The sequence below is a fragment of the Triticum aestivum genome, chromosome 6B (genome assembly GCF_018294505.1).
Source record: "Triticum aestivum cultivar Chinese Spring chromosome 6B, IWGSC CS RefSeq v2.1, whole genome shotgun sequence".
In the NCBI taxonomy this organism is placed as follows: domain Eukaryota; kingdom Viridiplantae; phylum Streptophyta; class Magnoliopsida; order Poales; family Poaceae; genus Triticum; species Triticum aestivum.
The window spans coordinates 709,035,907-709,047,071 of NC_057810.1; the positions used below are offsets into that span (position 1 = coordinate 709,035,907).

Here is an 11,165-nt window from a genome sequence, read left to right on the forward strand (position 1 = left end):
ATCCTATAAAGTCATATTGATTGGAAGTACACTCACTAAGCACAACAAAATAATGATAACATGATTTGCATCATGCAAAATACCTTTCTAGTATAGCTTTCAGCCTTTCATCTCGGGGATTGCAACATTAATGTGTCACTCTATTGATGAAGTGTTCTTGAAAGCTATAGTACCTGTGGTGTACAATAAATCAATTAGTCTCAAATCATGAAATAGGTTTCAACCATGTAATAAACAACAGTATGTCAGTACCTGCATACTGGTCGACCATTACCCCAAGAAAGAGAACGAAAACAGGTTCCTTATTTGATCGATTCCGCAATGTGTCAGCATCAAATGTTTCTGCAAATTTTCCCCAAAGCGTCATGGTTGCTTGCTTCCTGGGAAAACCATATAATCATTTGGGTTTATTATCATTAGATGAGATAGACAGGATAGCCGTTACATGAGTGGAGTTGCTGGGTGCTCCTGTAGTGTTTGATGCTCCTGTAGCATGTAGTTGCTGGGTGTGAGAGGGGGTTGTATCTCCCCTAGTTAAGTCTCTTTTTCTTCTAGATTAGCACCCCTGATGTAGGCAGTTGTGTGCCTTGGGGGTGTATGGCTGGTTTTGCTCCTACTCTGTTTTCTTAATTGAAAATGGGGGCTTTTTTTTGAAAAGGAGGATGACCCCCGGCCTCTGCATCTGGAAGATGCATGCAACCACTTTATTAATTATTCACAAAGACATTACAAAGTAATGCATCAATATGTCTGAAGCCGCCATCTTGGCAACATCTGTCGCTATTCCTATCCATTGATGAAGGGGTGCAGAAAGTGTGAGCCCAATACCCAGACCTCTCACCTAAGCCTAACATCTAAAGCCGGAGCCCCCAACCAAGCGACCTTCCAGGTCTGGAGCACAAACCGGTCCCACTCACTCTCATAGGTCGTTGCCACCGTCTTCTATTGATCCATCTTCAGAGCAAATGCTGACGCGTCAACCTTGCCAGGCCTGCTGTCGACGCCACTATGGTGCCAGACAGCACCTCCTCCCTACACACGTCCACCATCACACATCTATCGCTAAGGCCCTGCCATGCCACGCCGCTAAGACTCCACGTCGTCAATGCGTCACATGGAACACCGCTCCACCGCAGATCTCGTCCACTGATCCCTCAAACCTACGCATACCTCCAAGAATTACGCCCCGAAGAGGGATACGACACAAGAGCGACGCCGATATATGATAAATCGGTCTAGGGTTTCCCCCGAAGGTGGCGGATAGGGGTCTAGAGCTTCTCCATGACGATGCCTTCAAGAAGGGGACAATACAGAAAAGGCCACCATCACCGGCCTTGGCAATGAGCCAAGAGCAGGGTTCACCCGGATCCGCTCGAGGGACCTCCATCCAGCCTCGTGTGCACAGGACCGCCATCGATCACCACCATCGCGCATGGAGCAGGCTGCACCAGGTATATCAGATCTGACCGGAAGCCAGACCACACATACAATAGATCCATCGACCATGCCCTCCATGTCGCCGGCCACTGTGCCGCAAGACCCGACCAGCCGTGCCTCCACACGCCGGGGCCGCGCCCCATCCCAAGTCATGGGAGATGAGAGACCCCCACCACTGCCATCTGCCCCCGGGCTTAGCCTGGCAGCGTCACGCGGCAGCAACGGGAGAAGGGGAGGGAGTAGATCAGGGCTCGGTGGCGGCTAAGGTAGCGGCCTGCCCGAGTCGCCCGATGCGGGAGAAACACGGGGGTCTGTCCGTCCGACCTTCAATGCTCGAAAATGGGGGCCTAGAGGCTCCTTTGGTCTAAAAAAAGATGATCATTAGATGAGATAGACAGGATAAGTGTTACAGAAGAAGTACCTGATAGTCATCTGCGATGTGGATTTTGTTAGGAAGTAATATATGTGCCCCTTCGGCCTTCAACAGAAATAAGTTGCTTTCCTAACATGGTATTAGAGCGTAGCTTTAGGTCTTCAGATGCCGCAACTTGTCCTTACGATTCAATTTTTTTACGCCTTTGTTCCCGAGCAACACTAGTAGGCGGTATAATGTTTGCTATAGTAGTGCTTAACCCAACGACATCTGTAGAGATAAAGGAAATCATAAAACGGCAGTCAACCTCAAGGAGCACTAAAAATAGAGAAGAAGCAAAGATAGAAGTCTGTATAAATTAACCTGACATGAGGGCATTAGTTCCAATTCATTTCTCAAGCTCTGTGATAGGAAGTGCATTGTATGCAACCATAAGAATTTTGCTGATGTATGAGTAATTAAAGTTTCCACTGTCCTTTGGATATATATTTTTCTGAGAAAAAGCAAAAAAAAAATGTGTTTCATTTCATTGAACAGGAAGAAGAGGTACATGTACAACCTCCCAGCAGGAGGGACACACGTACACACACCACCGTCCTCACCAAATGAGGAGGTGAGGAGGTGCCACCAACTACAAACATCAACGGCGGAAGGTCTCACCTTGTCCAGCCTCCAACCATGAATGTCGAGGCAGCTAGACTCAGAGCGTCAAGGCCGCATCCAGCCATTGCCACGGGCCTCCAAAAGAAGACCACGGGTGTGTTTGGTTTGAGCGCCAACTAGCCCCACCAAATAATTGGTATGACCAATGTGTGGGCATGACCAAAATTTTGGTAGCTTGTTGATGTTTGGTTTGTGGCCATTGCCCCGTCCAAAATTTTGGCAAAATAAATGTCTTGTTTGGATTGCAACCAACTGCCAGTTTGGCCCATTGTAACACTGCAAATACTTATACACATATTTGATAGAAAAATGCGAAGATGCAATCAACAAGGATAAAAGTCGTCGTGAAAAAAAAACGCAAAAGGAAAGGTCAAACATTTCTATTGAAACGGGATTGCATGCATCCTTAAGTGACGAGGCCCACTATTAATTACTCTGTAATTAAGAGCCATATAACAATCGGAACTACTCCTAGTAACAAACTGCATGCAGAATAATAAAATAATCATGGGACCCACAGAGGAAAGGATGGGAAGTTAGGACGCCAAAATTTTGGCGAACGTTTTTCTCGCCCTTGGCTCGCCCGCGAGTTGGTGAATTACACAGGCGGGTGCCGGGCGCCTAGGGCGAGCCAAAATTTTGGCTTCAGTCCAAACGACTCCCAAAATTCATGGGTCAGCCAATTTATTGGCATGGCAAGCATTGGTTGTGATTCAAACACACCCCACATCTCCAGGGCTGCCCGGGCCAGCATACCTTCCATCCATGTGCCTAGGAGAATCGGCAGACGAATGGCAGGACCCACCGGCGAAGCCATCGTCTTGGACACGCCGGTACCGGCATACATTACATACCAGACGCCACATGCCCTATGATGCAGCCCACATCACACCAATGCATCGCCAGCAAGCCTCGTCAGAAAGACTAGGGAGGCCACCATATCCAGCTGTTGCATCGGGGACTCCAACTGCAACCGAAGCAGCGCCTTCAAGAAGTGGACGATGCTGAGACACTGCCGCAGCCTTGTCCAATTAACTAGACTAAGTGTTTCCCCTGGTGCTCAAGGAGGGGGGGGGGGTGAGGAGGAGGAGGGGGGACTTGCCAGCGCCTCCATGGAGGTAACGGCACCCTCAGTGTTGCCGTTGTCAGCACTGACCATCGTCGCGCAGGGATTTCGCCCCGACCCAAGACCACAGACCCCCCAAGACCACCGAAGCAAGGGCAGACAAGAGATGCGAAAGAAGATCGCCGGAGTGGACCACCAGCACTGTGAGGGAAGCCACGTATCGTCACCATCAAAGTAGGGGAGTACCGGCAACTTGGTGCAACAACCGCCGGATGGTTGCCAAACCAGGCCAGCCACCGCAGGGGAACACGTTGAGCAGGGCTAGTGGCTTTGTCACAAGGATCTGCTACCTGCACCTCCCCGCAGTCGACCATGGCCACCGACGCATCGGCCCGCAGCCTCCGCCGCCAGGATCCGCCGGGGCATAGCCAAGAAGCTACCGACACGCCCTCACAGGGTTGCGCCATGCCGCTCGGGTGCTCACAACGCCAGGTCCAGAGGCCCGCCCCTCTGGATCTGCGGTCGTCGTCATGAAACCCTAGGCCCGAAGAAGCTCTGCTCCGTCAGCCTCGTTGAGCCCCCACGCTTGAGGGGGGAAGCCGCTGGGGAGAAAGGTCCCGCTGCCACCGGGTCCGCCGGGCATGGCGGGGGGCGCCGGCGGCTGCAGGGGGGAAGGGGTGCTCGAGGGGGTGGCGTCGCCTCCTGAGTAGCCCGTGAGGAGGGCGACGCGCGCGCGGGGGAGGTGGAGGGCGGGTGTGGGTGGGGAGTTGGTATAAAAATAATTTCTAAACGGATGATCCACGAATAAAACAAATCTAAAATTTTGAACAATGGATGATCCATGGATAAAACAAATTCTAGAATTTTGAACATAATATCACCTATGTATTATCAAACTTCACTCAATGTCAGGTTATACCATTGCTGAACGACCTCATCTACTCTTTGCTATAATGATTAATTAGCACGTCGTATACCTAGCTCCAAAAAGACTATTGTTCTGCCATCCTCCTCCATCATCACCACCAATGCTCTGCTCCCTTCACCTCTGTTCACATAAAGGATGATCGGGGTAAATAGCAAAACATGATAAATTGTATTTTTTTTCTTAGTTGATTACTGAAAAAATATTTAAAGGTCAAGTTGTATGTCCATCAATCAGAAATAAAAAGATGCGGAATGAAGAAAGAATAAAGGGTAAGAGAGGAGGTAAGCCGCAGTGCACCTGGAACGATTAAAGTCAATCCTAGGAGAGAGCAGCTTGTCGTTCGTTTTTGTGACCGGGAGCTTCCATCCGTCCTGATGCCGTGCGGTGCGGGCACGGTGAATTCCCCTGCCCCGCCCTGAACCTCCGTGTGCGCAACCTCGAGTCGTAAATGGCACTATACTCGGAAGGGCACCTAGGGCGGTGATGCTCCCCGGCGGCAAGGTTGACGCGAGGGAGAGGGCGCCGACGCGCCGCATAACCTCACCTGCATAACCTCCCAACCGAGCACCTTCGCCCCTGACAACGCCTCTAGGAAGGTCACGATGCGCACGACGCCACCACTGCCAAATCCGAAGTGGATTGAGGGTTTTCACCCAGGTAGGTAGTCGGGGTGGTGAGTTGGGGACCTCAACTGTGACCCCATGGAGGAAAACAACGTCCTTGGGCATCTCCACCGCCGGGCTGGCCCGACCAGCCAAGGTTTTCCTGGGGGGCCAAGCAGACCACGAGCACCCACCACCACTGGAGCCGGCAAATGCGCGAGCCAAGGTATGGTGAGAGAGAGGTAGCAGGAAAGAAGGGATTTGAACCTCCAGATCTGACGCAGAAGAACTCTGCATCGCGGTCGGACTCCACAATCGACCTGCCGCCCGTGCGACTGAGCACACTGGCTAGCCCTCCTCTCCCCGCCATACAAATGTCGCCTGCCGCACGACGATGCCACCTCGCCGGCTGGGTCCTCCACCCAAGGAACCGCATGCCTCCAAGAGTGGGCGGAGCGCCAAGATCCCTGCCGCCACCTTCCCCAGCGCTCGCTTGGGCTTTCCTGGCTGCTGTGTCCTGTGGCGCCGAGGGAAGGAAGGGGGTGGAGGGGTGGCGGCGCCATGGAATCCTAGTCGCCCCCGAGTCGCTTGTGGGGCGACATGAGGGCCTCAGGTCGTCTAGTTAGTTAGACTTGTTGTTGATCCTGGGTGTCCTTAGAGCATCTCCAATAGCCGCGCAACGCGCGGCGCGCTAAAAATTAGTTTGCCGCGCGCCCATCGCTAGGTTTGGCGCGGCGCACAACGCTGGCTCCAGTAGCCGCGCTAAAATACAGCGCGTGCTAAAATGCAGTGCACGCAAGTCCATATTTGTTGCATTTTGGACACAAAATAAATTTCACATAGATATTAAAAAAGGTACAAATATATTTTACATAGTTCATAGCATAGACGATACAAATAGGTAAAACAAGTTCATAGCATAGATAGATAAAACCGAACAACGGTACAACTACATAAAATTAAACTACGGTGCAACTAGGTAAAACTACGATGCAGTTAGAACTACTCCGAGTCCTCATCATCATCCTCATCCTCGGAGGTGTTGTCCGAGGTATCGATCCATATGTCCTCCCAACGTTCATCGTCTGACGTGAAGATGGACCTCCCACCTGCTTCAACGATATCGCGCTGCGATATCGCCAATGCCTTCCGCCGACGCCGGTCCACCCGCTCCGCGCAGCGCCTTGCCGTCCTCTCCGCCCAATAGGCGCGCTCGTTGGCGACGTCCTCCGGGTGGCACCGGCGCCACTCCGCCATGGCTCGCTCGTCCTCCTTGGCGACGAGGAGGCGGCGCTGCAGCCGAATGTGGTCCGCACGGTCCTGGTCCGTGATCAGACGAGGTGGAGGGGCAACGGCTTGCGCATGTTCGCGCGTGTGGACGTCCCTGAAGTTTATCTGCGACGGGGGCCTCTCTAGGCGCCACGCCGCCGCGTCGTACGCGCGGGCCGCCTCATGCGCGGTCCAGAACGAGCCGAGGCCGAGCCGGACGTCGCCGTACTGGATCTCGGCGGAGTACCAGCCGTTGGGGCGCTCGCGGATGCCGCGGTAGCCCGAAGATCCCCGGCGGCGCGGCGGCATGGTGGCGCGGTGGTGGGTGGCGGGTTGCTGGAAGCGGCGAGGTGGCGAGGGAAAGGGCGCGTGGCAGTGTGGTGGAGCGCGTGACGAGTGCCGCATTTTATACAAATCTACCGCGCGAGCTGCCGCTATCTCCCGCGCGCTCTATCACTTCCAGCACGCGGTAGTTTCCCATCCCCGTTGGAGCGCGCGAAAAGTTGGCGCGCGCGCTAAAGCCCCCGTTTACACCGCGCGCGCGTCCGTTGAAGATGCTCTTACAACTTGCGTTTTAGGGGTGCCCAACGCTTCCACTATGCAAGACACGGTTGGAAAACAGAGCCGCCCCTAATTGAGTAACCAATATACAGAACTAGCGATGTACTGACCCCAAGCCGAGCAGGACCAAACAAAGGAATCTGGTGTATTCTCAATTATCTGAATCTCCGCGATTCTTAATGCTCTGAATCTCTGGGATTGCTCGCCAGTCTGTCAACTGTAGCTGTTCTGGCATGGTGGGAAGCGCCGCAGTATCTGTCACCCATCTGTAGTTAAGTAGGCCCTGCTGAACCATCCTGGAAGAGATGAAACCTTGTTACGCAGGCCCGTCGATCCACCTGTCCGTCCAAAACAGCACGTTGGCCCCATCCCCAACCTTGATTTGCACCAGGGTTACAGGAATCTTGATGGAATACACGAGCCATAAATCGTCTCTCTGAGCCCAACTGATGCCAGCATGCTAAATGTTCTCAAGACCTCAATCGCATATATCATCCATGAAATACTGCAGCCAGCCATCTGCTAGGAAAAGCACATATGCCAGCAGATTTTTTTGTTTTATAAAAGCTGCATAACACTTAGAACTTGAAGAAGTGCGTGCAAATGTCATAGAGACTGCTTCTACATACTGGAGCACATAATACATACACATATCGTCATAGAAGGCAACTAAATTAGCATAGAGGTGATGAACCCATTTTTTTCATGCGACATGCTGACAGCGGTCATTCATCTGTAACTTCAACTTGACCCTCCAGAAGCTCAGCATTCATCTTCAGGAAACCAGTACCATGTCGTCAAACGATCAAGGGAACCAACCACAACAGCAGCACAGACAACCCCCACTGTAGTCTTACGGGCCCTTTCCACAACTTGCTCGTGCCTTTTGTGAAAGTGGCTTAAAAATGAATAAAGAAACAACATGAGATAACTTTTTATTTAACATCCTGGACTACTTAATTAAACATCATGCATGCCAGCTGAATCAAACTAGAATAATCCGCAAAGCGTTATTTACCTGATGGTTTGTTCAGCTTCCCAACAATGTTTAGCTAACAAGTCTGCACTGGAGTTAAGATCAGCGGCTTTAGCAGATTCAATATTGTTTTTCAAAAGAAGAGCATTTTCAAGCTCGTCCTGCAAAATATAAAGCAGAACAAAACAAGGCTGAGGCAAAACTATATATTAAACGAGATACATCTAAATCTGAAAAGGATTAGTTTGGATAAGTTCCAAGGACGCTAATATTCCAACTCTGGATAGAGCACTGAGCATACAACACCCCAATATTAGATGTGTGCCAAACAAACAACAAATCCATTGTGAAAGACGAGATAACTAGGGATGTGGCCACCATAACTTGCCAACCCAAGTTAGCTAACTTTAACCTCGTCGGACCTCATCGGTCTCTTTATGTTGTCTCCTTATGTAGAGCCCATATCTCATCGTTGTCAAATCAGATGAGCTAACAACTTGCAATGTTGCACTGAATCATGACGCCAATTCAGTTCAAATACCTAATATGCACCAAACTAGCTAGTTCAACAAGTCACCTTTACGTTGTTCTGATTTGAATCCAAATATTTATCTAGTCCCTTTGATTCATATTAGGTGTTGTGGTTTTAGTTCCAAAACGAGAAACATTTTCATGGCAATAAAATCGTTGTCAAGTTAGAACGATATTTAATAGCCACATTTCACGAAAAGAATATCACTTAGTAATAAAGTAAATTAACAACTCGCATATGTATCGACGTGCAACTCGTAACAGCCAGTGTCACATGAAAACCATGAGTATGCAAAGGCAAAGACAACTAATTCAGATAAACAAGTGCTAATATGCAAAGAATGCAAGCCGAAAGGATCGACCACAATGGGAGATACATCGGCGGAGGATTAAAAGAACATAATCCTACAAGTACCTCGCACAAAGTATTAGAAATTGCTGCATAACAAAAGCAGAAGCAACATGATCGAACATCAACAGGACCTAAATTTGCAAGGGCGAAAGTTTTGATCTCCGTCGGTTGAATGATCCAGATACGAAGTTGCGGGATCGAAGAGACTACCGACCGATTGATTGGTCAACGGTGTCCTTATTCCGACGATGGATGTCTGGCGCTGCATACTCCGACGATGGACTAGTAATTCACTTGAGTTGGGTGTGGGAGACGGACGTGACAAACCTTTGGAAACCGATGGGCAGCAGCCCTGGGGTTCCGGAACTTGGTCGCCAGCCTGCGTAGCGCCGCTGCCGCCATAGTTCATGCGGCGAGATCGACCTCGAACAGGACGTGGCTAGTGTTTGGGATTGGGATTGGCTTCCTCTTTCCCTTGCGTCTCCTCAGCCTTGCCAAAAGAGAGAGAGAAAGAGACCAATCCCAAACACGTACTATGATGCTCGTGTTCCATCCAGACATCCCGTACGTACGAGAACGGGACGTGCAAAAAGAGACCAAATTAAGAGGAAACCGAAGGCAAGCCAATCCCAAACCATGGCCTCGTCCTCGATCGGTCTCGCCCACCCTGCCTCACCAAGTAACCATGGCGCTACGCAGCCTGGCTACGAAGATGCGAATCCCCGCTACAGCCGCTGCCCGGCTCACGCCGGCCCCTCGCGTTTCGCCGACGTCCGGTTCTCGGCCCCTCCCTCACACCTCCTCCTCCTTGGCATTCTCCTCCATCAAGGTATGCTCTTTCTCTCCTTCTCACGGCGCTCGCTCGCTCAAGCAAATCACTGGTTGGAGTACGTAGTGCTAGAGCTTCCGTCTGTATGCCTGCAAAACGACCAATAGATCGGTAATCTCTTAGAACATCTCCAACAGGCGCACTTTTTTTTTTGCGGGATCCAACCGGCGCATTTCGCCTGGTATAATTCTTTTACAACGCCAAAACAATCTTTTTGCACGTGGGAGCGACGAAGAGGTTGTACAGATGCATGAAAACACGGCTCCCAATCCGGCGGCCCCACCTGCAGCGAGCGGGTGCACCAAATACCCAGCACACGATACAGTTTTCCCCAGCGGGGTTATAGCGCGGCTGCTGGAGCGCTACTTTCGGTCGTGCGCACGCTAATATAGCCATTTTATCCGGTGCGCGGCTTGTTTAACGCATGTGTTGGAGATGCTCTTAGGCAACACTGAATCTACTATGTCCTTCGCCGAGACCAAAAGTTTTGCCCCCCGCATATTCAAGAGTAATGGTTTCGAGAGCTTATAGCACCGCAAATACTCTTAATTTTCTGATATTTCGGTGCCCCTATATCCTACTACATGACATGTAAGGATAACAAAGCTAAATCTTTGCACCGGGTATTTCCTTCTCATCTTCTTTTACTATGTTACTAAATTGTAGCATGCTAGAGACTGGTACCTGATTCAGCGAGCACGTTATGACGATGTGACAAGAGAATTAACAGACTTCAGGTATAAGCTTCAAACTACTTTCATCATATTATTACAAAAAGATTTTATATGATGTAATGCCTTAATTTCCTTTTCTTTTTCTTTTTTTCAGGTGTGAGGTTGTGTGGACTGGAAGGCTAGCTAAACTGCTTGATGTGACATACATACTGGGTATTTCCTTGTCGAGTGCTCCTTCGGTCATAAAAGGGTATATCATTTGGAAAATGTGGGCAGGTAATGACCATCCACTGGTCATAAAAGGGTATGTCATTCGGAAAATGTGAGGGAGTAATGGCCATCCACTGCTTCGTTTATTAGCTAATGCATGTGCACTCTCGTAGTAAGCACTCTCTCTGTGGTAACTGCCTGCTTGCAAGGGGACATAGCCATGTGTGACTAATGGTTTGTTGCGTATTCTTGACCCGTATTGCGTCATGGGATTATGGCTTTATGTAGATTTGTGTAGGCATGCTTGTTTGCTGTCTGGTTTGTTGCCCTTGTTGTTGGTTTGGTGAAGCGAGTTCCGTTTGCCGTTAACTTATGTTTGTGCCTTTGGATCCACTATGGTATTAGTTTTCTCGAGAATCGAGATACACTGGACTGCTATGCGCAGCACAAAGCTATTAGCGAAATGATACGGGTTAAGTTAATCAACCTTCCGACATACACCTAACTCCTAAGAAGCAACTAGACCTGATAGTCTCCAACTTACCATGCTCAAGTTTGAGAATTTGTAATTCGAAGTTCCAATTTTCTTAAAAACTACTCATGAATGCATTCAAGCTCCAGTTTACCGCCTGCGAGCTGCCCCGACACTTATAGCATATCATAGATAGTAGAAAAGAAGTTGCCGATGAGAAGG

The 11,165-nt window shown here is 50.0% G+C and overlaps 1 protein-coding gene across 1 annotated transcript; it reads right to left on the minus strand.

The window, feature by feature from the left end:
* Positions 1-7,506: 7,506 nt before the first annotated feature.
* On the minus strand, positions 7,507-9,231 carry LOC123135058 (uncharacterized). The gene is made up of 3 exons (XM_044554182.1): positions 9,086-9,231; positions 7,918-8,036; positions 7,507-7,797 (listed from the first exon to the last, which is right to left on the minus strand). The coding sequence occupies exons 1-3, from the start codon at positions 9,158-9,160 to the stop codon at positions 7,662-7,664; spliced, it is 330 nt and encodes a 109-aa protein (XP_044410117.1). The 5' UTR covers positions 9,161-9,231; the 3' UTR covers positions 7,507-7,661.
* Between the last annotated feature and the right edge of the window lie 1,934 nt (positions 9,232-11,165).